At 40.3% G+C, this 27531-nt stretch overlaps 1 protein-coding gene across 6 annotated transcripts in view; it reads right to left on the bottom strand.

Annotated features, from left to right (window-relative positions):
* The window catches only part of KYAT3 (kynurenine aminotransferase 3), a 60319-nt gene extending 33470 nt beyond the window's left edge, over positions 1-26849 (bottom strand). The window contains exons 1-5 of one of the 6 annotated variants that reach the window (XM_070367745.1): positions 26540-26849; positions 21860-21959; positions 3238-3382; positions 1935-1993; positions 1014-1158 (exon numbers count right to left, since the gene is read on the bottom strand). In XM_070367745.1, coding sequence (XP_070223846.1) covers positions 1014-1158; positions 1935-1993; positions 3238-3303 — 270 coding nt within the window. In that variant the 5' untranslated portion in view covers positions 3304-3382; positions 21860-21959; positions 26540-26849. Of the gene's footprint in view, positions 1-1013; positions 1159-1934; positions 1994-3237; positions 3383-8216; positions 8376-15420; positions 15483-21859; positions 21960-26292; positions 26497-26539 lie in introns of those variants that run through there. The other 5 variants (XM_005888417.2, XM_070367744.1, XM_070367746.1 and 2 more) reach the window with 5 other exon arrangements.
* Positions 26850-27531: the final 682 nt, after the last annotated feature.

Here is a 27531-nt window from a genome sequence, read left to right as displayed (position 1 = left end):
AAATTAGGCAAAAGATACATAAAGAAAAATTATCTTTCCTCAAAATCTCTTACCTCCCATGCCCTGAGGTGACCAACATCCACAGCCTGCTGACACCACAACCCCATCCCCACTGCTACACCGATATAAACACACACACATATATATATACACTCATATATATTCACAAAAGCTGGAAAATATATGAACGATGGGTATAGGTATGTTCCAATAAAACCTTACTTACAAAGTCAGGGATTGGTTGGACTTGGCCCATGGACTATAGCTTGCCACTCCTTGCCATGGATCAATTTAGGGAGAACTGACACCTTAACCATACTTAGTCTTCCAATCTATGAACATCATATATCACTCCATTTATTTAGGTATCATTTAATATCTCTCAGCAAAGTGATGTAGTTTTCAGTGAACAAACGTTGTATATATCTTTAAAAAATCACTTCTAAATTTCAGTGTGTTTAGATATTATTGTAAATGGCATTTTAAATAATTTTACTTTTTAACTTCACTTTTAGTACGACAGAAATACAACTGATTTTTGTACATTGGCCTTGTGTCCCGAAGCTTTGTTCAATTCACTTAGTAAGTTGTGGTACTGGGAACTCTCTGGCTCTAGTAGGCATTGTATGTAGCAAGAAGGATGAAGTTGGGCTGAGGCAGAGAGAAAGTAACTAGTTGGAAATAAATGATATTAATGAAGAGACCAGTGATGAGGCTGCATAAGTATGAAAGGAGAGAAAACATGTCTCAAGTGAATACTCTCCTTCCTTTGTTGCCATGGGAACCCCATCTTGGAATAGTAGTAAAGGAGGGGCCGAGACAGGACTGTGGAGAAGCTGGAATTAGGGGACAGCTTATCCTCAGATATAAGGGCAAGGGTGGGGGTTCCTTTGCCCATCAGGTTAGGATAGTTAGTTCTAGAAAGCCAATTACAGAGAAGTGATAGAAGTATGTTCACACACAATACAATACAAAATACACACTCACACCACACATGGTGCTCATATACTTACAAAGCCCCGTGTGTACTGATTCAGATTATCAATTGCTGCAATCTTGGATAATTCTTCCTTTACATATACAGGAGGGGATATATCTGGAAGGCCTTGGCCCAGATTCACAACAGAAGGGTCTGCAGCCAGTTTGGTAAATTCAATCCTAAGATAAAAAAGACTAGTGTTAGTAAGAACTATGATTACAAAGTTAGCCTTTTATACCTCATAGTCTTATAAAACTGAAAAATAAGATTTAGTCTTATAGATCAAAATAAAATTAATGAGTTCAAGACAATTTTACCATCTACAAAATGACTTTGTCTAGAAAAATGATAGTTGAACCAATAAACTTAATGTTTCTTACAAATCTCAATTCCATGATGCCCATATTTTAATCACATTTTTTTTTCCTCAACCACCTGCTGCTGCTGCTGCTGCTGCTAAGTCGCTTCAGTCGTGTCTGACTCTGTGCGACCCCATAGACGGCAGCCCACTAGGCTCCTCTGTCCCTGGGATTCTCCAGGCAAGAATATTGGAGTGGGCTGCCATTTCCTTTTCCAATGCATGAAAGTGAAAAGTGAAAGTGAAATTGCTCAGTCATGCCCAACTCTTAGCGACCCCATGGACTGCAGCCTACCAGGCTCCTCCGTCCATGGGATTTTCCAGGCAAGAGTACTGGACTGGGTTGCCGTTGCTTTCTCCGGCTAGGTTCTCTCATTAGAGAGTAAAGCTAACAGGAAAAGTTCATGCATTAAGAAGGTAAGTTTCACAAGGTCATCACCCAATTTGTCCCTTTCTCTGTCCATTTCCAGTGCCTAGCACAGGGACTGGCACATTGGCTAAGAGAATAAATAAGTGTATGAATCATTACTTCCATTTCCAATGAATGGATGCAAAAAAACTTTACCCAATTATTATTGTTCACTGTAAGGTACTCACCATATATTGCTATCAAGGCCTTCAATTCGTTTTGCATTTTTGAATCTCAAAGACATTTTCTGAAATATATAAAATTGAAGGGGTTTTAGAATTTTTTTCATCAAACAATAATGCCAGAAAATCATGGGCAACTATTTCTCTTCACTACTGGCACCATAGAAAAAGCAGTACCATTGAGAAAAATGTTAGATGCCATTAAAAAATCCCCAAGAGGAATTCATCTCCCATCTACTGTTCTAAATAAATCAATTTAAAGGCCTGAAATGTACTGAAGAGAAAAATGATGGTACTAAAAAGAAGTCAGTTAAAACAATATCTTGAGTCATGCTCTGAAGATCATTTTAGGTCAGGGGTATCAACACTTTCTCAAGTAAGTTCCTTATATGGCATACAGGAAGCACCAAAACAGATGGTTTCAAGACTACTCAATAAGGATTTCTAAATAATAGTAATAATAGGTAACATTATTGAGTGTGTACCAGGCACTATTCTAAGGGTCTTAAGTAATTAACTCCGTTAATATTTACAACAACCCCACGTTATGGTTCTATCACTAGCCGTAATTTACACATGAGGAACGTGAGGTACAGAGAGGATAAGATCAGGTAACTTTACATCTGCCCAAGTTCATGAAAGCAAGTAGCATTTAAACCTAAACAGATTCAACTCAAGATCTGAACCCAGGTAGTCTGACTTCAGAACACATACTCAGCACTGTTTCCGCACACTGCCTTTTGCAGAAGACATTCTAAAAGAGACTACTAGAATGTTGCCTTTTAAAAAAAAAGTATATCAGACATTTAGGTCAGGTCTACTCACATTAAGCAAGCTTGACATATTAAAAGCTAAAATTACAGCAAAGCATTCAATTTTTTAGTTCTTTAAGATTCTAAAAGGAAGTTTACATTATCTCTCAGAAGCATGGAGCTATCTTTGATTTCATTGTTAATAAGCTGCTGAAATAAAAAATGATTGGCAGCATTTTTGCAAAGATTTTCTTAATAGAATAGTAAAGTAATTTGAATCCAATCTAGAAGGAAGATGGTGATAACAGTTATTAAATAGACCATTGTTCTCATTCTATTCCAATACTGGAACCAAGAAATATACCTTTTTGTTTTTCTCACATATTTTTTTTTAATCTTTGAAACTCCACTGAAGTAAATCACATGCAGATTCTCCAGAGGCTAATGTGCCTTCCACAATGGCATTATGATTAAGTGCCCACCTGAACATGATGCTATTTTAGAGACTACAATTATACAACTAAAAACGCCCAGAAAGATAAATAGAAAAGACTAACTTTGCCGTGCTGCGTGGCAGGTGGGATCTTAGTTCCCCAGCCAGGGTTTGAATCTTCACCCTGCATTGGGAAGGCAGAGTCTTAACCACTGGACTGCCAGGAAAGTCCCAGAAAAAGATATCTCAACAACTGTCTTTTTCCATCTCTAAGAAAAAAAAAAAAAATTTTAGTATTTATTTATTTAGCCTGTGCCAGGTCTTCCATCTTCTTTGCGATACTGGGGATGTTTAGGTGCAGCACATGAACTTTTAGTTGCAGGATGTGGGATCTAGTTCCCTAACCAGGGATCGAACCCAGGCCTGGTGCATTGGAAGTGTCTTAGCCACCGGACCACCAAGGAGATCCCTCTAAGAAATTTTTAAATCTTAATGATGTATTCAGCATGTGCCTACAAAGTAAAGATTCATACATAGAAGTAAGCAGAGTCTATAGTAGATAATTTAGACTAAAAAGTCCAATTTTACCTAAATTATCTAGATAAAGTCAAAATGCATTTCAGATTTAATTTTCTTTAAAATTTGTGTCTAGAACATTCTGATCTATCAAATATTCTATAGTCTTCTCTCACAAGGTTCATATGTGATCCTTCCTCCACACAACTGAGCTTTCTATACAAATGTTTCTCAGTCCTTTTTTTTCTTCTGGTCACCACTTTCCAATCACGGAGACTTTTTAGACATGTTTTCTAAACATGCCTCCCCATTTCTCTCATTAAATGTAAAGGAATAATATTTTGTCAGACAGAGTTGAGCTTTGGATGATCAGAAAACACTGCAATAACCAAGATTGCTTTCACCTGCCAAGCAGCATTTTCTCCCCCTTGGGGGCAATAATGCCCCTGTTAATAAGGCATGCTTTACATTCAATCTAATCCCTGGTTTCCACAACCTTGTCCCTTCACTCCACTAATTCCTATTCCACCTGCCACCTTCAGTTCTCAAGTTAGACTCCGTTTCCTCCAGAGACCTTCTCTGATTCCCCAAGTCAAGGTCAGATGCTCCTCTGTGCTCCCATGACACGGAGTATCCAGCATTTACTACAAAGCATGGTCTTTTTTATCTGTTTGCATTTCTGATTTTCGTCCCTTAGACTGTTAAGTCCTCATGAGGACTACTTATAGCTTGTTTGCACTGATGTGTGTATTAATTGGATTTTTCTATATGGACAGAACCAATAGGATGCACATATATACAGTGATTTATCTTAAAGAATTGGCTCTCAAGATTGTGGGAGCCAGCAAGTTCAAGCCCTGCAGAGCTCCAGCCAAGGAAGAGCTGGTGTTGCAGCTGAAGTCCAAAAACAGAGACAGAATTCCCCCTTCTTTGGGGATCCTCAGTCTTTTTCTCTACAAGTATCTCTTGACTTCCTACTTTTGCATTCCAGTCCCCTATAATGAAAAGGACATCTTTTTTGGGTTAGTTCTAGAAGGTTTTGTAGGTCTTCATAGAACCATTCAACTTCAGCTTCTTCAGCATTACTGGTTGGGGCATAAGCTTGGATTACTCTGATATTGAATGGTTTGCCTTGAAAACAAAGAGAGATCATTCTGTCGTTTTTGAGATTACATTCAAGTACTGCATTTCGGACTCTCTTGTTGACTATGATGGCTAGCCCACTTCTTCTAAGGGATTCTTGCCCACAGTGGTAGATATAATGGTCATCTGAGTTAAATTCACCATTCCAGTCCATTTTAGTTCACTGAATCCTAAAATGTTGATGTTCACTCTTGCCATCTCCTGTTTGACCACTTCAATTTGCCTTGATTCATGGACCTAACATTCCAGGTTCTTATGCAGTATTGCTCTTTACAGCATCAGACTTTACTGCCATTAACAGTCACATCCACAACTGGGTGCTGTTTTTGCTTTGATTCCATCTTTTCATTCTTTCTAGAGTTATTTCTCCACTAATTGCCAGGAGCATATTGGGCACCTACCGATCTGGGGAGTTCATCTTTCAGTGTCCTGTCTTTTTGCCTTTTCATACTGTTCATGGGGTTCTCAAGGCAAGAATACTGAAGTGGTTTGCCATTCCTTTCTCTAGTGGACCACGTTTTGTCAGAACTGTCCACCATGACCCATCTGTCTTGGGTGGCCCTACATGGCATGGCTCATAGTTTCACTGAGTTAGCCAAGGCTGTGGTCCATGTGATCAGACTGGTATCGTGGTTTTCATTCTGTCTGCCCTGTGATGGAGAAGGTAAGAGACCTATGGAAGCTTCCTGATGGGAGAGACTGACTGAGGGGGAAACTGGCTCTTTTTTTAATGGGCTGGGCCATGCTCAGCAAATCTTTAATCCAATTTTCTGTTGATGGGTGGGGATGTGTTCCCTCCCTGTTATTTGACCTCAGGCCAAACTATGGTGGGGGTAATGAAGATAATGGCGACCTTCAAAAGGTCCCATACATGCACTGCTACACTCAGTGCCCCCAACCCTGTAGCAGGCCACCACCGACCCATGCCTCCACCCGAGATTCTTGGACACTCACAGGCAAGTCTGGGTTAGTCTCTTGTGGGGTCACTGCTCCTTTCTCCTGGGTCCTGGTGCACACAAATTTCTGTGTGTTCCCTCCAAGAGTCTGTTGCCCCAGTCCTGTGTAAGTTCTGGCAGCTCTATGGTGGGGTTAATGGCCACTTCCTCCAAGAGGGCTTATGCCACACCCAGGTCTACTGCACCCAGAGCCCCTGCCCCTGCAGCAGTCCACTGCTGACCCGTACCTCCTCAGGAGACACTCAAATACTGTTCTGTCTCAGTCTCTGTGGGGTCTCTGTGTCCTGGTGCGCACAAGGTATATTTGAGCCCGCTGAGTGTCTTTGGGGGGTGTTAGGGTGGGCCCCAATCCAACACCAATGGTATCCAAAAGAAAAGGGTAAATGTGGAGACAGAGTGGCACACAGGAAGAATGGAGCCTGAAGGTGAGGGTAGAGGTCAGGGTGATGCTCCTGTGAGTCAAGAAACACCAAAGACTGTCAGCAAATCACCAGAAGCTGGGAGACAAGTACGGAACAGATTCTTCCTCAGAGCCCTCAGAAGAAACCAACCTTGCCAACACCTTTATCCTGGACTTCTAGTGTCCTTAACTGTTCGGTAATACATTTTTGTTGTTTAAGCTACTTAGTTTGTGCTACTTTGTTAAGGTAGCCTGAGGAAACAATTATAGCAGGGAAAAAGTAAAAGATACCCAACGATGCCCAGAAATGTCAAGATTCAGCAGTAGGGGCAATGCTCACTGTCTGAGAGTTATTGTCCAGATTAGGTCCAATATTAGGAAAATAAAATAAACCTGAAATACTATCAGAGATTAAACAGGAGCCCCCGTTGTACAATGGAACATCTATAGGGCCTGTATCATTTCTGGACAGCTAACTTCACGAAGTGACTTCTGTTCCCAGATAGATGAATGCCTGGTATACATATACCGAATGTTACATAATAAATGCAAAGCTGCTGGTAAAAGCAGTATCTTTTGCTGTTAATGTAAAGCCGAAAAACTGCAGTTCTATAGAATTACCACTAGGTGTCACTCTTGGCAGAGATAAGAAACAGCTCACTGTTAGTCTGTAAAGTATTTACTGTACCTGTCAGAACAGCTCTCACCAGGAACCCTGGTGCTCTACTGGTGGGACTGCAAATTAGCACAGCCACCATGGAAAATGTTAGGAGCTTCTTTTAAAAATGAAAAATAGGACTACCATACCACATTCATATATGTGTGCATGCTCAGTCCCTAAGTTGTGTCTGACTCTTTGGGACCCCATGGACTAGCCTGCCAGGCTCCTCTCTCCATGGGATTTCCTGGGCAAGAATACTGGAGTGAGTTGCCATTTCCTCCTCCAGGATATTTTCCCAACAGAGGGGTCAAACCTGCATCTCCTATCACTGAGCCACCTGGGAAGCCCCAAAACTAAAGCCGCAAGTCACCTATGAGTATTTACCTGAAATAAACAAAAGCACTAATTTGAAAAGATATATGTACTCCAATGTTCACTGCATCATTATTTACCAATGGCCAAGATAAGTGTCCACTGATACATAAACCTCAGACATGCAGATGACACCACCCTTGATAGAAAGTGAAGAACTAAAGAGCCTGTCGATGAAAGTGAAAGAGGAGAGTGAAAAAGGAGGCTTAAAGCTCAACATTCAGAAAACTAAGGTCATGGCATCTGGTCCCATCACTTCATGGCAAATAGATGGGGAAGCACTGAGAGACTTTATTTTTTGGGCTCCAAAATCACTGCAGATGGTGACTGAAGCCATGAAATTAAAAGACGCTTGCTCCTTGGAAGAAAAATTATGACCAACCTAGACAGCATATTAAAAAGCAGAGACATTACTTTGCCAACAAAGGTCCGTCTAATCAAGGCTATGGTTTTTCCAGTAGTCATGTATGGATGTGAGAGTTGGACTATAAAGAAAGTTGAGTGCCAGAGAACTGAACTATAGTGTTGGAGAAGACTCTTGAAAGTCCCTTGGACTGCAAGGAGATCCAACCAGTCCATCCTAAAGGAAATCAGTCCTGAATTCATTGGAAGGACTGATGCTGAAGCTGAAACTCCAATACTCTGCCCACCTGATGCAAAGAACTGACTCATCTGAAAAGACCCTGACGCTGGGAAAGACTGAAGGCAGGAGGGGAAGGGGATGACAGAGGATGAGATGGTTGGATGGTATCACTGACTCAATGCACATGAGTTTGAGTAAACTCCAGGAGTTGGTGATAGACAGGGAGGCCTGGCGTGCTGCAGTCCATGGGGTTACAAAGAGTCAGGCACAACCGAACTGAACTAACTGATAGATAAATGGAAAAATAAGATGTGGTATGTGTGAATACACACACACACACACACATAGAATATACTCAGCAATAAAAAAATAAAATCTTGTCATTTATAACAACATGAGTGGATCTAGAGGGCATTATACTAAATGAGGGTTTTCCCTGGTGGTTCATATGGTAAAGAATATATATGCCTACCAGGCAGGAGATATGGGTTCGATCCCTGGGTCAGGAAGATCCCCTGGAGAAGGGAATGGCAATTCCTTTCAGTATTCTAGCCTGGAAAATTTCACAGACAGAGGGTACAGTCCATGGGATCAGACCAAGAAAGACAAATACCCCATCTATATGTGGAATCTAAAAAAAAAAAAACAAATGAACAAAATAAAAACAGTTTCATAGACACAAAGAACTCCCAGAAGGGAGAAGAGGATAGGTGAAGGGGATGAAGAGGAACAAACCTGCAGTAATGCAGTAAATAAATCATGAGGATGTCATGTACAACGTAAGGAATATGGTCAATAACATTGTAATAATGTTGTATGGGGACAGATGGTTACTATACATTGTTGCGATCATTTCACAATGTATACATATGTCAAATCATAATGTAATATACTTGAAACTAACACAATAGTGTATGTCAAATACAGCTCAACTTAAAAAAAAAATGTCTATTGCAATGGTACTGGAATAGGAAAGTTTGGAAAGAAGAAAAAAAAACTTAACCCATTATCCTAAGACTCAAAGATGCTCAGGTCAACTGTATATTATTTGAGGGTCCTGATTGGAAGATCGGATGCATTTAAGTGGGATAGGACAAATGTAGAAAAAAAAAAAAATGGTGAGCTCAAAGTGTGAAATCAAGGTGGCTGATAACTATGACTCACAGGGTAGTCAAGTGTAAAACAGAAAGAATGCAAGAAAAAGCCAGAAACAGAAATAACAGAGTTAACGGATGGAGAGGTGAAGACAATAACCAGGCATGAGAAGCAGATGGATTCAAATATTTTAAGACTAGGCTGGACCAGAAAGGAAGCACCCATGCAATGCATACCACTTAGTGTGACGCCAGGTTGCTGGGGTAGCCTAAAAATCTATTATCTTTTAGATCTATGGGTTAGTTAGTCACGTACAGATGTGAGAGTTGGACCATACAGAAGGCTGCACTGAAAAATTGATGCTTTCGAACTGTTATGCTGAAGACTCTTGAGAGTCCCTTGGACTGCAAGGAGATCAAACCAATCAATCCTAAAGGAAATCATCCCTGAATACTCACTGGAAGGACTGAAGCTGAAGCTGAAGCTCCAATACTTGATTTGAAGAGCTGACTAATTGGGAAAACCCTGATGTGGGAAAGATTGAGGGCAAAAGGAGAAGAGGGTGACTGAGGGTGAGATGATTGGATGGCATCACCAACTCAATGGACATGAGTTTGAGCAAACCCCAGAAGATAGTGAAGGACAGGTAAGCCTGGCATGCTGCAGTCCATGGGGTCACAAAAAGCTGGACAGCGACTAAACAACAACTATGGTGATGACACAGTATCATTTGCCTTCATTTCTTAGCACTTATACAACTTCCTCAGTGTCTTTTGTTTAAACACAGATCTGTTTAAAAAAAAAAAAACTTTGTGTCTTTCCCTTTGGAAAGATTAATTTATTGACACAGTACAAGTTTGACAGTCCATTAGAAATTTGGTTGTTCCCCAATATGACTTAAAAAAATAAAACAAAACCCAACAACAACAATAAAATACTTGGTTATGCTCTTTCCTAGCTTAGAAAATGAGAAGCAGACAAATGCAGAGATGCTCTGCTGCTGCTGCTAAGTTGCTTCAGTTGTGTCTGACTCTGTGTGACCCCATAGATGACAGCCCACCAGGCTCCCCCGTCCCTGGGATTCTCCAGGCAAGAACACTGGAGTGGGTTGCCATTTCCTTCTCCAATGCATGAAAGTGAAAAGTGAAAGTGAAGTCGCTCAGTCGTGTCAACTCCTAGCAACCCCATGGACTGCAGCCTACCAGGCTCCTCTATCCATGGGATTTGCCAGGCAAGAGTACTGGAGTGGGTTGCCACAAAACTATACCAATCAGATCTCTTAGTTGCAGAGACAGAAACTCAATCTGAACACTTCAGGGGAAAAGCGAAATTTCTTAGAAGGCTCATGTTACCATGAGATGGTAATTGGTGCAGCCAGACTCAAGGGTAACATTGAAACCAGAAACTTAATCTTCATCAGGGTTCCGCTTTATCCACTTTTCCACACAATCTCAGCCCACTTTTCTCCACAAGAAACAATACATGTTTAGACTTCCCAATTTCACCACCATAGAGTGACTGAGAGCTTTCTCTGGTGCCAGTCTCAAAAATCCCAGGGAAAAGCACTGAGTGGCTTACCTTTGGCTAATGAATCATGGCCTTTTCCCCTGCCTCCCTCCCATTTAAAAAGTACTATAATAAAATGCCTGTCAATACAATGATGAAAAGATGAGAGAGAGCAGTGTGGAGGAAGATCATGACAGAAATGGGGATGCAGTCAAATGATAATTTTTTTTTACATACTTAGAGCACAGACTGGGGGATGCCACTAGCTTGTTATAAAATCTCCAGAGACTCTCCTCAGTCCATGGAATGTACCTCACATTCCAACCTGGCATTCAAAGCCCTTAATCCCTTCCAGCCTTCTCTCCCCCTGCCCTGCTGTTTCATACACAGTGATGCAAGAGCACAGGACCTCTTGCCACTCTAATTATCTTCAGTGTGTTTCTTTTCACTTGCTTGCAATCAAGTTCTTTCCTCTGTTCGAGATGATCTACTTAATAATCCCCACTATGCTTGGCTCAAAAACGACCTTCCCAAAGACATCTGCATCCTAATCCTTGAAATCTGTGAATGGTACGTTATAAGGTGATACATATCCTTACATCCTTGAAGATGTGATTCAATTAAGGATCTGAAGATGGGGAGACAATTTTGGATTATCCAGCTGGGCCCTAAATTTCATCACAGGTGTCCTTGTAAGAGGAGGCAGAGGTAGATTATACACACACAGAGAAGGCCACGTAAAGATGGATCAGAGACTTATTTGGAGATGCCGGCCATGAAGATTAGGGTGATATGGCCATAAGACAAGGAGTTACAGCAGGTATCAGAAGCTGGAAGAGGCTAGGAATGGACTCTCTCTAGGGGGCTGGGGGGACTGTAGTCCTGGTAGTAGCTTAATTTTGACTCAGTGGATTCTGATCTTGGATTCTGGAGCCTAGTACTGTGAGAGTAACTGTCACTGTAATACAATCAAGTTTGTGGTAATTGTTATAGCTGACAAGACAGACCTTAGATTGAACATCTAAGCAATGTTCTCAGATTCTAAGTAACTTTTCCTTCCTCTATTCTCCCTCTGACCTCTCTCCTCCTCATCACAATTTCTATGGTACATGTGTAATGTCTGTTCTCAGGTTTTCTTTTAGAACCTGAACTGTGTCTCATGTATTATCTTTCAGGTTGCCTAGAAAAAGAGTACACATATATCTGTATATGTATCTATATATTTATATTCAAGTCTTAGATTCTCAGTAAAATATATTTATTGAGTTATCAATAATTTTGCTTGGGAATATACAGTACAATGATTGAAGACACTGACAGTGTGACTAAAGAAAATTACCAAACCCTCCAAGGCTGCATATTCTTACCAGTAAATTGGAGAAAACAAAACAGTGCTAACAATATACAGTTGTTACAAGGATTAAATGAGATATCATGTAAAGCACATGGTGATCACCTAAAATGTTTATTATTATTGCTTGACTTAAAAATATATAAAATCTATTATGATATTATAGGAGATCAGATATGTCAACCCAACCCATGCTACTTTGGCATAAGGATCATTGTGAAATAAAGGAAATCGTGAAGAGGCACACACAACAAAGGGTTTCCCTGATGGCTCAGCAGTAAAGAATTCGACTGCAATTCAGAAGATTCAGGTTTGATTCTTGGGTAGGAAAGATCCCCTGGAGGAGGAAATGGCAACCCACTCCAGTACTCTTGCCTGGGAAATCCCATGAAGAGAGGAGCCTCGAGGGCTACAGTCCAAAGGGCCACAAAGAGTCTGAAGTGACTGAGCATACACACATAAGAAAACGTTTGCCCTCTCCCTTCCACCTGGATGAACAGGACAATTCTTAATCACCAGAGATAACTGTAGACTCTCATCAGCTGAGATAGCACCAGACTCTATAAGACAAACCTTGTTAATGTAACCCCTGTTTTTATTCCTAAACTCTTTTTCCTTTGTCGAGTCCCTTCTCTACAAATCTACTGTTCTTTGTTAAGATGCTATTTATAAGCTCAATTTCTAATGACTCCTCTGAGGTACTAATTTCACTGCGTTCTCCTGTGTGTATACACAACATGTATGATAAACACTTTTTGTTTTACTCTTGTTTTAATCTTTCTTTTCAGTGTAATTCTTAGGGCCTCAGTCAGAAAACCTAGGATAGAGGTAAAAGTTGATTTCCCCCTCCCCTATAATATCTTTCAGTAGGCTCAAATACCTCTTAAATAGTTGCCAGGTAAGTCACAAAATTAAAGTGTTTGCAACATGTTATTTTACAGAAGACTTTTATTTAGAGTACATAAATACACATTAAGAATAGACAATTCAATAAGAAAGCAAACAATTCAGTTGAGAAAGGGCAAGAATTCTGATAGTCACTTCACAAAAGGCATATGAAAGGCCAAAAGGCACATATAAAGATGCTCAACATCATCAGTCATCAGGGAAATGCAAATTAAAACCACAATGAGCTTCCACTAGATACCCATCAAAATGGCTAAAATTATAGATACTGAATGTTGACAAGGATGTGAGGCAGCTAGAACTCTTGTACAACCTGAGACTTGTACAACCCTGGAAGAAATATGAAATGATACAACCACTTTGGAAAACTGCCTAACAATTACTTTAAAAACAAATATAAAGCTACCACACAACCCAGTGATTCCACTGTTAGGTATTTAAACAAGAGAAATGAAAACCTATGTCCACACAATTACATGTACTCAGTGTTCATAATAACTTTACTCAAAATAGCTAAAACCTGGAAATAATACATAAGTCTATCAACAGGTGAATGAATGGTTAAACAAACAATCCATCCATACAATAGGATTCTTTTCACCAATAAAAAGGAATGAGCTCAAAAAACAACAACACGGGTCACTTTAAAATCATTATGCATGTGAAAGAACCCATACACAAATGAGTATATAGCACATGATCCACTTAGATAAAATAACAATTTTTAAAAAGCAAAATAATCTATGGTGACAAAGAGCATATTAGCAGAGTGACAAACGAACTGTGAAGGAACATGAAGCATCTTTCAGGGGTGATGGAAATATTCTATATGCTGATTGTGGCAGTGGCTTTATGGTATATACATTTAAAAATAATTATTGAGTTGTATACACTATGGTTTACTGTGCCATTATAAAGCTGATTTTAGAAAGCTGACAGGGTAGTTTCTTAGAAAACTAAAAATACTCTTACCATACAATCTAGCAATCACTCTCCTTGGTATTTACCTAAAGGAGTTGAAAAATTAAGTCCATATAAAATCCTAAACACTGATGTTTATAGCATCTTTATTCATAATTTCTAAAACTTGGAAGCAACCAGGATAGATGAATGGATCAGTTGTGGTACATCCAAATAATGGAATACCCTTCCATGCAAAAAAGAAATGAGCCATCATGCAAAGAAAAGACACTGAGGAAAATGCATATTACTAAGTGAAAGAAGCCAATTTGAAAAAGCCACATGTGTTATGATCACAAATGTATACATTCCGGAAAAGGCAAAATCAGACAGCAAAAGGATTAGTGGTTTAGAGAACTTAAGAGGGAAGGAGGGATGAATAGGTAGAAGACAGAGGATTTTTAGGGCAGTGAAACTGTTCTGTGTCATACTGTAAAAATGGATTCGTGTAATTATACATTTGTCAAAACACACAGAACGCACAACACCAAGAGTGAACCCTAATGTAAATTATGGACTTTGGGTGAACATAATGTATTAAAGTAGTTTCAATGTTTGTAGCTAATACACCACTCAGGTGAGGGATGTTGATAGTAGGGGAGGCTATGCATGTATCAGGCCAGGGGATACATGGGAACTCTGTACTGCTCAATTTTGATCTGAAGCTATAAAGGCTTCCCTGGTGGCTCAGCTGGTAAAGAATCCACCTGCAATGTGGGAGACCTGGGTTCGATCCCTGGGTTGGGAAGATCCCCTGGAAAAGGAAATGGCTACCCACTCCAGTATGCTGGCCTGGAGAATTGCATGGACTATATAGTCCATGGGGTTGCAAAGAGTCAGACATGACTGAGCAACTTTCACCTACTTCACTATAATGCTCTAAAACATACAGTTTATTAAATTTTTAAAAAAATTTTAAAAAAAAAGAGCTGCCAGGATATTGTTAAATCATTTCCTCTTTCTCCCTTTGGACAAAATGCTGCCCAAGTAAGCAGACACTAACAGAATTATCTCACAGATATTAAATGTTTTCTAAGATATGGCTCTCAATTTAAAGAAGCAGACAAATTACATTATTTTGCTACTAAATGGCATAGGGAAATAACAAAATGTTTCTGTAACAGAAAAACTGAAAGTGGAAATGAAAAGTAAAGACATAGACTTAAAAGACTCAACATGATATAAAACACTTATACAGGTTACCCAGATTCAATAATGATATCAAGATTTGCCTCATTTGCTTCATCTCTCCTCCTTTTCCTTTCCTTTGGCACATATCTATACAAAATATTGATATTCTCTTGTATAACTTCAATGTCATCATCACACTAATAGTAATTCCTTAATATCATTTAATACCCAATCCACCATATTTCTCTGCTGCTGCTGCTGCTAAGTCACTTCAGTCATGTCCGACTCTGTGCGATCCCATAGACAGCAGCCCACCAGGCTCCCCCGTCCCTGGGATTCTCCAGGCAAGAACACTGGAGTAGGTTGCCATTTCCTTCTCCAATGCATGAAAGTTAAAAGTGAAAGTGAAGTGGCTCAGTCTCTAAATGTCTTTAAAAATATCTCTTTACATTTCTGTTGATTGGATCAAGTCCCTAAACAAGGTCCATACATCATTCTGGTGGTTGTGCTTTTTAATGTTCTTTTCATCTCAGAGCAGTCCCTCTGAAATACGACCCACCCCCACTTTTTCCCCATGCTACTGACTTGTTGAAGAAACCAAGTCAGGAATCAAACCCTGTGGTTACGACCCACATCTTGGATTTGTTTGCTTTTCCAATTCATCATATAATCTGGTCCTCAATCCACTGTATTTCCTACAATTGGAAGTCATGAGGCCTGCACTTACAGTCATTAGATTACATTCTTTCTTGAGCAGACGGAGCCAGACGTTTACAATGCATGCCAGAGCTAGAAAGAGATAAATGTGGTATTTTGACCTTGGGCAAGATACTAAACCTATTTAACCCTCCACATGTAAAAAGGATTATAGCAAATCATAACATGAAGAATTTTGTAAATAAAAAGTGAAATAATAAGGGGACTGGATCAAGATGACATGAAGCTCAACTCCCCTAACAAACACATCAAAAATACATCCACATGTGGGACAATTCTCATGGAAGACTAACTGGAAACTGACAAAAGAATACCTATACAACCAAAGCTGTAAGAAAGATTTCCATCTAATGGGGTAGGATGGAAAAAAAGCTTAGGGTTGGGAGCTCTGCGACAGTGAGGGATCTGAACGATCTGAGAGAACTTTTACCCAGCGGAGCAAGCATATTGAGTCACAGACTGGGTGTCCCAGTCTCAGGATCTTACATGGAGGAGACAAGCCCCCTGGCTACAGGGAGAATTGTTGAAACAGACAGAAGGGCTGGAGAAGCCTAGACTCTACCCATGAAGAGTATATGGTGGTGACCTGTCAATAAGCAGGGCAGAGAGACCTCCACACTGGTGGCTGCTGGCTCCCGACATTTCCTAACCCAAGCAGGAAGAAGACGTCAGCCCCACCCACTCCACATGAGAGCCTAGCACTGGATCTGGGACAGATAGGTCCTGGGAGAAGACTTTACTTAGGAATACAGATGGTGTAGGGGCCTGGGGCATGGTTGAACTAGAATGGTGGCCCTTGTTAGCGCTTACTTCTGCAGCACCTGGGAATCTATGTGACCAGCATGATGGGGTCCCCTTCCTAGCCACGTGAGTATACCAGCACTACCCACCATACCAGAACTCAGCACTGGATGTGGGGCAGACACGTCCCAAGAGAAGACTGCCACAGAGGCAGCCCAGGTCTCTGGTGGCAGCATTGTCACTTCATTTCCTACAGCCACAACGCCTTGACCCCAGTTCCAGTCAAGTGAGTGCCTGGCTTGCCCACTCCATGCCAGAGCCTTGCACTAGATCAGTGATGATCACAAGGGGGAATGGACACTGGATACCTATTCAGGAGGCCCGCCAGACTTCTCTGAGTACACAGAAGGCCTCACCTTCTCCAGCAATCCCCTCCTGTAGGGCAGGGCACATACTCAGGGGAATGGAGTCTGACTGAGCCCAAACCTCAGGGCTTCTACTCTAACAACTAGGGAGCAGACCCTGCCCCTGACAGGGTGGCAAAGCTGCAGAGCAACAGGAAGTCCTGTGTCACACATTGCACAGGCTTTAGATCCAACTTCAACCACAATCCCTAACAAAGAGATAGAGGCCAGCACACCAGGAGGAGAGACCTGATATCCATATCAAAACCAGCCCCTGCACCAAAAGACAGTCTACACAGGGTTGCTCCAACATGAAAATACCCCTACAGGACCACAACAGATAACCGTTTCAGTTCACAGAGACAGAGAAAGTTAAGTAAAATGAAAAGGTAGAGGAAATTCTCCCAATTAAAAGAGGAAGAGAATTCCTTAACAGAATAAATAATGAAAAAGACAATTGTGTGTGTGTTCTCAGTCACTTAGTCACGTCCGACTCTCTGCAATCCCATGGACTGTAGCTCACCAGTGTGAGTCAGTTGCCAGTTCCTACTCCTGAGATCTTCGCCACATGGGAATCAAACCTGTGTCTCTTCTATCTCTGGCATTGGTAGAGTCTTTATCACTGGGCCACCTGGGAAGCCTGATAGTCGGTCTACCAGACACCGAATTCAAAGAGTTAGTATAAGAATGCTAACTGAATTAAGAAAGAGAATTGGTCGAAACACAGATATTTCAACAAAGAACAATAGAACCTATAAAGAAGACCCAATCAAAAATAGATAAGTGAATTTCTGAGATAAAAAGCACTCTAGAAGCAATGAATAGCTGTCTTAAATTACAAGAAGAAATGATCTGGAAGATAGAATAAATCACCCAAACAACAAACAGAAAAAGAAAAAAGAAAAAAAAGAAAGCAACATACAAGATTAATAAAATATAAAGTGTGCCAACCTTTGTATAACAGGAGTTCTAGAAGGTGAAGAAAAACAGAAGGGGATCAAAATGTATTTTAAGGAAGTATGGCAGAAAAATTTCCAACCCTAAAGAAGGAAACAGATATCCAGGTACAGGAAGCACAGAAAATCCCCAAAAAGATGAACCTATACAGACACACAGTAAGACAGATAATTAAATGGCAAAAGCAAAAGAGAGAATCAAAAGGCAGCAAGGGAAAAAGAAAGAATCATGTACAAGGGAACACCTATAAGATTATCAACAGGTAGTTCAGTTCAGTTGCTCAGTTGTGTCCGACTCTTTGCAACCCCATGGACTATAGCACACCAGGCTTCCCTGTCCATCACCAATTACCGGAGCTTGTTCAAACTCACGTCTATCAATAGCCAGAGGACCCAAATAAAATACAAAATCAAAGACAGGAAATCTCAATACCACAGAGATTAAAAAAAAAATCAAAAGAGAATACTACGAATGGTTATACGCCAACAAATTGGACAACTTAGAAAAAAATGGACAAATTTCTGGACCCACATGGCTTGCCAAGACTGAGTCAAAAAGAATTTAACCAGACCAATCACTAGAAGTGAAACAGAATCTGTAATAAACAAAACTCCCTTCATTCCCTGGTGGCTCAGTGGTAGAGAATCCACCTGTCAATGCAGGATACAAGGATTCGATCTCCGTTCTGGGAAGATCCCACATGCTGCAGAACAACTAAGTCCATGTGCCACAACTACTGAGCCTGTGCTCCAGAGCTCAGGGACTGCAACTGCTGAAGTCTGGGCGCTCTAGAGTCTATGCTCTGAAACAAGAGAAGCCACCACAACGAGAAGCCGTTGAACCACAACTAGAAAGTAGCCCCTGCTCACTGCAACGAGAGCAAAACTGCATGTAGCAATGAATACCCAGCACAGCCACAAATAAATTACATTAAAAAGGAAAAAACCTCCCCTCAAACAAGTCTAGGAACTGATGGCTTCAGTGGGAAGTTCTACCAATCAAATAAAGAAGAACTTATTCTTTTCAGAGCACTCCAAAAAAAAAAAAAAAAAAAGGAAAGGAAGAGGGAAAACTCCCAAGTTCACTCTACATTGCCACCATTACTCTGATACCAAAACCAGACAGTCATTAACAAAACAAGAAAATTATTACAGGCCAGTATTGATGGGCAGGGAGGCCTGGTGTGCTGCAATTCATGGGGTCGAAAAGAATCGGACACGACTGAGTAACTGATTTGATCTGATCTGATCTGATCCTTGATGAATACAGAGGCAAAAATCCTCAACACAATACTAGCAAACAGAATCCAATAATACATACAAAGGATCACACACCATGATCAAGTTGGATTTATTCCAGTGTTACATAGATAATTCAACACATACAAATCAATGTGATACATCATTTCCACAACAGGAAACACAGAAACCACATGTATTCTCAATAGCTGCAGAAAAAGCATTTGACAAAACACAACATGAATTCATGATAAACACTCTTCTTAAAGTGGGTATAAAGGGTACATATCTCAACATAATACAGGTCATTTGTGACAAACCAATGTAATATTCAACACTGAAAAGCCAAAAGCATTCCTGCTAAATTCAGGAACAAGACAAGGATGCCCAATATCATTGCTTTTATTTAACACAGTATTGAAAGTCATTGACACAGCAGTCAGACAAGAAAAATAAAATAAAAAATTGGAAGGGAAGAGGTCAATTTGTCAATAGTTGTAGATGACATGATACTCTGTAACAGAGAACTCTAAAGTCTCCACACAAAACCTATTAGAACTAAAAAATGAATTCAGCAAAGTTGCAGCATACGAGATTAATACACAGAAATCTGTTGCTCTTTTAGTCACTAATAATGAAATATCAGAAAGCAAAAGTAAAAAAACTCCCATTAAAAACCACATCAAAAACATAAAGACCTAATAAGAAACTTACCAAGGAGGTGGAGACTTGGAATTGAAGATGATTTAATTAAATGAAAAGATATCTTGAGCTCTCGGAATGGAATACTTAATATTCTTAAAGTGGCCATAGTACCCAAAGCAATCCATAGAATTTCTATCAAAAATATACATGACATTTTTCATAGAACTGTAACAAATAATCTTAAATTTACATGAGACCACAAAAGATCCAGAATTGACAACACAATCCAGAGAAAAAAGAAAAAAGCTGAAGGTATAACCCTGCTAACTTCAGACTATACTAGAAAGTGACAGTAAGCAAAACAGTGTGGTATTGATACAAAAACAGATACACAGGTTAAAGGAAGAAACTAGAGAGTCCAGAAATAACCCACTCAGCTTTGGTCAGCTAATCTACATAAAGGAGATAAGATCATACATGGAGAAAAGACAATCTCTTCAATAAGTGGTGCTGGGAAAACTGGACAGCCACATGTAAAATAATTAGATTAGAACATTCTCTCAAACCATATACAAAACAAACTCAAAATGGCTTAAAGACCTAAATCTAAGACACGATACAATAAAATACTCAGAAGAGAACATACGTAAAACAGTCTTTGACATAAGTCAGAGCAATATTTCCTTAGTCTCCCAAGGCAAAAGAAATAAAGGAAAAAATTAACAAATGGGACCTAATCAATATTAAGTTTTTGCACAGCAACGGAAACCATTAATGAAATGAAAAGACAACCTACAGAATGGGAAAAAATACTTGCAAATGATGAAACCAACAAGGAGTTAACACCCAAAATATACAACCAGCTCACACAACTCAATATCAAAAAAACAAAAACCCAATCAAAAAATGGGCAGAAGACCTGAATAGATATTTTTCCAAAGAAGATATATAGAGAGATGGCTACTAGGCACATAAAAAGATGCTCAACATCACTAGCTAACAGAAAAATGTAAAACAAAAGCACAATGAGCTATCAACTAATAGTGATCAGAAGGGCTATTATCAAAAAAGTCTATAAATAATAAATGTGTAGAAAAAGGAAGCTTTGTACCCTTTGGTAGAAATGTAAATAGCTATAGCCAGTAAGGAAAACAGTATGGAGGTTCCTTAAAAAATTAAAAATAAAACTACTGTATGATCCAGCAATTCCACTCCTGGGTGTATACCTGGGGGGCGGGGCGGGGGGTGGGGTGGGCGGAAACACCTCTAATTCAAAAGGATGCATGCTCCTCAACGTTCATAGTATCACTCTTTATAACAGCCAAGCCATGGATGGCAACCAAGCACCATCAACAGATGACTGGCTTAAGAAGATGTGGTACATATACAAAGGAATATAACTCTCTATAAAAAATAATGAAATACCAACATTTGCAGCAATGTGGATGGACCTAAAGAATATTATGCTTAGTAAAGTAAATCAGACAGAGAAAAACAAATACTATATGATAGCACTTATATGTGGAATCTAAAAACTAATTAATCTAAAAACAAACTTGTGGTTATCAAAGTGGGTGGGGTGAAATGAGGAGTGTGTGATTAACAGACAGAAACCACTATACAGAAAATAGATAAGCAAAAAGGATTTGCTGTATAGCACAGGGAATTATACCCAATATCCCATTATAATCTATAATGGAATAAAACCTGTTTAAAAAAAAAAACTGAATCACTATGCTGTATACCTGAAACTAACACAATATTGTAAATCAACTATATTTCAATTGAAAAAAAAAATAGAGATAATGAATAAAATGCTCTGCACTATGCCTGACAAGGCTATGGTTTTTTCAGTGGTCATGTATGGATGTGAGAGTTGGATTATAAAGAAAGCTGAGTGGTGAAGAATTGAAGCTTTTGAACTGTGGTGTTGGGGAAGACTCTCGAGAGTCCCTTGGACTGCAAGGAGATCCACCCAGTCCATCCTAAAGGAGATCAGTCCTGGGTGTTCATTGGAAGGACTGATGTTGAAGCTGAAACTCTAATACTTTGGCCACCTGATGTGAAGAGCTGACTCATTGGAAAAGACCCTGATGCTGGGAAAGATTGAAGGCGGGAGGAGAAGGGGACAACAGAGGATGAGATGGTTGGATGGCATCACTGACTCAAGAGTTTGGGTAAACTCCGGGAATTGGTGATGGACAGGGAAGCCTGGCGTGCTGCAGTCCATGGGGTCGCAAAGAGTCGGACATGACTGAGTGACTGAACTGATGCCTGACACAGACAGGGAAACAGCTATCTAGTGAAAGTCAGTTCTAGCTAATGACAAGAGATCATTTCAGCTTATATAACACAAATACTCATTTTAATAAAATAATTACAAAATAGCCATGAAAAATTGTCCTTTTCAAACACTGCAGAATATGTGCAATTTTATTTCTATAAGTGATTAAGCAATACCTACAGCAGAAGTAGAGAGTCCAAGGATTTTTGAAGCCCAAACTGTCTTCAGGAATTTAGGTCTACAGCTAAGGGTGCAGAGTCTCTCCCAGGCCAAAAACATGCTACGGAATAAAAGACAAAAATTTAAAGGGAGTAAACGTATACTTATACCACTATTAAACACAGCTACCTGACAGACCACAACCTTGTATAAAACAGAAATTAACTTTTTCTATAGCTGAGTTTTCTTTCTATGATATAATCTCTTATCACGAGAAATGTTCTAATTATTCCAACAGAATTCTTCCTTATACAAATTTATACATGTGTCATTTTAAACTAGATCTGTAAGGATATGATGAATTTAAAAAATAATTTAAATTATTTTTTACCCTACTTTACTCTAGGGCATTAAACTACAGGAAGTAAAAGTTCCATTTCTAGTAGCCATAAAATCCAGAACGTTTCAATCTAAGAACTACTGAAACTCAGAATTATCTGGAGAAGTCACTAGTAAAAGCACAATTCATAACAGTAAATTAACATTGTTAAAAGCAGGTTATTTAGAAAGCTGTTTGAAAAGGACTATAGTAGATCCTTGAGAAATAAAAAGATTATATGAATGAATCTTTCCTTATTTATTCAGATGGTACTTCCCTCAACAATTATATAATTGGCAAGCCCCATTAAGAGATTCCAGCTATGACTAGCAGGCATGCATTCTGAATTACTTCTCTACCTGATTCTGAATTATTTCTCTACCTATAAGGAAATTATTATCACTATGGGTCAATAGAAGGAAATCAAAGCAAAACGGACTTCTCTTATCATACTGCCACGTACAAGTGAAAGAATTCAGGGCAGTAGAAACTTCCCATAAGGTTTTACTCCAACAATATTCTATCAGTGGAGGGCATTTCCTTTATATCTAATAATCAAGCTTAAAAAAAAAAAAAAGACATACTTTATGGATTCAAACCGACTACTGAAACTAATTATGAATCTCCTTAATTTACCAAAATTTGAAGGCTACAGAAAGCTTTAGATGTGAAAAATAACATATTTGATGTTTCTAAAAAAGTAAAATAGAAAATCCTGACCTTGTCAACAAAATCTCAGCTTAAATGACAGCCTCTTAGCCATTCTACATCACATGAGCCTAGGTTAACTCTGCAAAGCACTTTGGCTGACAACTCACTCATTTGGTAATTTAATGTAAGTGCCGTGAGTAGGGGCCTGGTGTGTTTAGTTCACTTCTCTGGTACACAGGAGGCATATTATAAATAAATGTGTCAAGTGAATGAATACATAAAATCACCTTATAAATTAATGATTTAAGTGAACTATTTATAATAAGTCCTTTTATGAAATAGTGATTCCTTTGTAAATAACGACTTCTTATGTTTCTTTCAAGTCAAAAAAGAAATAAAAGTGAAGTCGCTCAGTCATGTCTGACTCTTTAGGACTCCATGGACTCTAGCCTACCAGGCTCCGCCATCCATGGGATTTTCCAGGCAAGAGTGGGTTGCCATTTCCTTTTCCGGGGAATTTTGCCAACCCAGGGATCGAACCCGGGTCTCCCACACTGTAGGCAGATGGTTTACCATTTGAGCCACCAGGGAAGTCTCTCCCACACTGTAGGCAGATGGTTTACCATTTGAGCCACCAGGGAAGTCTCTTTCAAGTCAAAGTTTTCTTACATCAAGAAATGCCTGGGGAGAGAGACATTCTTAGAGAGTTAAAGCTGAGAGAATTCTGTACAAACAGACCTAGTTAAAATAATTCTTATCTTCCTTTAAATCTCCCCATATTTTTTGGTTACTTTTCCACAATGGTCTCTCTTTGTTCAACCTGCCTTAAAACCATTTGGTTTTGTCACTTCTTTGGGTCTTCATTTTCTCACAAAAGCGTCTGTGTCACACAGAACTTAAACTAAATGTGTGCTTTTCTCCTGTTAATCTGTCTTATGTCAGTTTAATTCTCGGCCTCAGCCAAAAGCCATTAAGAGAACAGGCAATATTTCTCTCCCATAGTACAAAATGATTATTTTAATTTTTCCAACATTCCTCTAACAGATAACCCTCTGTAGTCTAAGCAAATAACCATGTTTTCTATCAGAGAGAAAACAGAAGCCATCAGATGGGAATTTTTCAACTTGCCCACATCTAAAAAAACTAAACTGAAAAATTCCCTTTTTTTCTTCCTATTATAATAAAGTGATCCTGCTACAAAAGAACAGTCTCTCCTCCCATGACTTGGATGCTATTTCTCTCCCTTGCTCAACTGACTATTACCATTCTCTTCTATATATTCATCTCTCCTAGTTAAAAAGATGTAATTTTATTGACTGTCCCTTTTCCCGAATCTGTACTTCTTAGCCCAGGGCAATCTAACCTTTGTACTGATTACTCCACAGAGGCAGCTCTGGCCTAAGTCAATTTTGACCTTCATATTGTTAAATTCAGTGGACATTGTGAAATTCTTACTTTTCTTGAGTTCTCTGCAGCTTTATATCTGCTGGTTAAGCCCTATCTCCTTCCAGAAACACCCTGTTCCCTTGGCTTTTGACACACTACAATCTCCTTTTCCTCCCACGTCGAATGACGAAATTCCTCAGTGCCCAGATACAGGCTCGATTTTCTTCTCACTCATTACTCTCACTAGGTAATTTCGTTGTAGAAGGAATCGTGGGAGCATCAATGAAAAATTGGCTCCAAAGAAATCTAAGCAGGCTAATAGACACATATTCAGAATCTCTAAGACTTATTATTTCTTTCGTACTTTAAACAAACACTTTTTGAGCAACACTTTAAAGCAATTAACCTTCCCTATACATATTCACTAATAAAAACACCTGAGATATCACTGAAAAGTTGGAAAAAATAAAAAGGTTATTTTTATTTAAAATAAAAATAAAAAATTAAACGCCATATGGCTTTTATTTTTAAACATTTCACTTTTTTTCTCATTTATACTTAAAAACGATGCTCTGTGAAGAAAATCAGGAAATTGTGAATCAGTGTCATCTAGTAAATGTGAGTATGGCATATTATACATAAGATAAATTCCACTGTAATGTAGGCATGATCAATAGAAAATTCAATTATTTATTATCTTTGGTGTAGACTGCTTAAAATGAAGATACTGAAGGTATGTGTGGTGCATCTGGAAGTGACCTGAAGTTGAGAAGGCTGATGAATTGCTACAGAATCCAGAGCCAAAAGGTGAGTATGCTAAGTCACTTCAGTCGTGTCCAACTCTGTGCGACCCCATAAACGGCAGCCCACCAGGCTCCCCGTCCCTGGGATTCTCCAGGCAAGAACACTGGAGTGGATTGCCATTTCCTTCTCCAGTGCATGAAAGTGAAAAGTGAAAGCGAAGTCTCTCAGTCGTGTCCGACTCCTAGCGACCCCATGGACTGCAGCCTACCAGGCTCCTCCGTCCATGGGATTTTCCAGGCAAGAGTACTGGAGTGGGGTGCCACTGCCTTCTCCAAAAGGTGAGTAAAGCAATCCAAATGAATGGTAAAAAGTTTGAAGCTCTGGGCTTAAAATCCAAATGATGAATTTGTAACCACTTTATATACTGGGGAGGAGAGATAGGAAGAGATGCAGTGAATTTCACAAGTCCAGAAAGTTCAGGTTAACTGCAAGCTCAAGGAAGATTAATGTATGCCTGCCAAAAGAGCTAGTGCTAATTAATGTACAAAACAGGTTAAGAGTCTGATCAAAAGTTTATTTCCACTTCTTGCTCTGCATGTTAGTTCACTTCTAGAATGTTTCTAAGGCTTACTGATACAACAGAAGGAAAGTAGGAGGTGAGTGAATAAGGTACTGGCCGGGAAAGTACAGTGGGAATAATAAACCTCAAAGCCTGAACCAAGAATGGAAAAATCAGCCATACAGAGCCGGTATAAGACAGGAGACATGAGCCTGAAATTGTTGAAAAGCTGTTTTGTGAAAACGGAATTCTAGTAATTATAAACTTGTGCAGAGGGCAGTAATATGGTGCTTGGTTTAAGTTGGCAGGAGTTCGGTTTTAGGCCCACGTGAGTTAAAACTTAGTAACGGTGGGTGCGCAGCCAGGTGTGGAAGGAGCCTGCTGCCCGGCTCACGTAGAGGTGGAGGAGACGAGCGCCGGCAAGACCGTAGTAGGCGCGGGGCTCCAAAAGCACCAGATTGGACCGTTTTCCTTTTATCTAAAAACCATGGGTTCCACTAGAGTCAAATGTTGTAAGTTAGCAGCCTGTTTCCTTTTTTATTGAGAATCTCGGTTACGGATCAACTGGAGTTGGTATCAGCTTCCTACACCGTTTACAAAACATCCACATTGCAAAATCAAGCGCAAAAAGGGCAGACGAGGACCGGGGTCCCGGGGTCCCGGGGTCCCACTTTAGAAGGACAGCACTTCGGTGCCATTCCCTCTCCGTAGCGAACTCTTAACTCCAGCGCTGACTTTTGCAACGAGGCCCGCAGTCCACCGAAGCCGGGAGTCAAGAGGCCCAACTCCGAGCTCCCGCCCCAGTTCGGGAAGGCAAGTCCGAATCCTGAAGGAAATCCAACCCCTGCTCTTCCTCCAACCTCGCCAGTCGCGCGGCCCGGCAGCGCACCCTAACCGGCCTCCCGCCTCATCTCGCTCCCCGTGGCTCTGAGCCAAAACGGCAACCATCACCCCCGAAATACTCTTCTAGCGCCCCACTGACCTTTCTCGCGCGAACACTTCGCTTTCCGGAGCTCAAGTCCCGCGAGGGCTCGAGAGCCTGATGGGGCGGGATTCGGGCTTAGGGGCGGAGCCTGAACGGAGATTGTCTGGAGTCGCGGACTGGAAGCAATTGTGTAGGGGCGGGGGTGAAGTGGGCGGCGAAAGGTCAGGGGAGAGTAAGCCCGCAGGATGGAGTTTCGCTGCGATGTGATCAGGATTGTCTGTGGGGCTTGGATTCGGACGCGATTTGCTATGAGGACAGCCGGGACTGGGGACTGGACCAGGCAGGTGGAGACGCGGAGCCAGATCTGAGCTGCTGAATAGAGGCGGTTCTGGTTAAGGGGTGGGATGGGGCGGGGGGTTGTCTAAGGCCGGGATTGGGTATGTAATTTAGGTCCACAGCTCTAATTGGATGTATGTGACCGATTGGTTTGGGGCGGGTTCTAGGGAAGGATTGATTTGGAAGAAAGGGCGAGAGGTGGGGCCGCAGGACTTAGATGAGGGGAAGGCTGTAGTTAGAATGGTATTAGAAGGTGCCAGAGAAGGCAAGGCTAAAGAGAGTGTGCAAAAGGGTTTGTACGTGTATTTATCACCTGTGGGGGTGGGGGTGGGGTGGAGGGTTGAACAAAAAAAAGCACAAAGGAACTTCACCTTCCTGAACAGTAAAACTAGTTCGATTAGAGAATTGAAAATGTAATGTGATATGAAACTGAAAAGGAAAGTGACACAACGGTGAAGGAGAAAAATCGGCTAAAAGAAAAAGGAACACCATGAATTACTCATCTATTGAGGGCGGTGTTTAGTGAAAGGAGAGGTTCTGGTAAGAATTGAGTTTCATAACTAGATTTTTCTTCCTTTCCTAATTTAAGAAAACGAGTGGATAGAAGGAGTGGGAAGGGCTGCTGCTGCTGCTAAGTCGCTTCAGTCGTGTCCGACTCTGTGCGACCCCAGAGACGGCAGCCCACCAGGCTCCCCCGTTCCTGGGATTCTCCA

The sequence above is a fragment of the Bos mutus genome, chromosome 3, assembly GCF_027580195.1.
Source record: "Bos mutus isolate GX-2022 chromosome 3, NWIPB_WYAK_1.1, whole genome shotgun sequence".
Classification (NCBI taxonomy): domain Eukaryota; kingdom Metazoa; phylum Chordata; class Mammalia; order Artiodactyla; family Bovidae; genus Bos; species Bos mutus.
The sequence above is the reverse complement of the archived record's forward strand: the minus strand, read 5'-3'. Positions and strand labels throughout refer to the sequence as shown.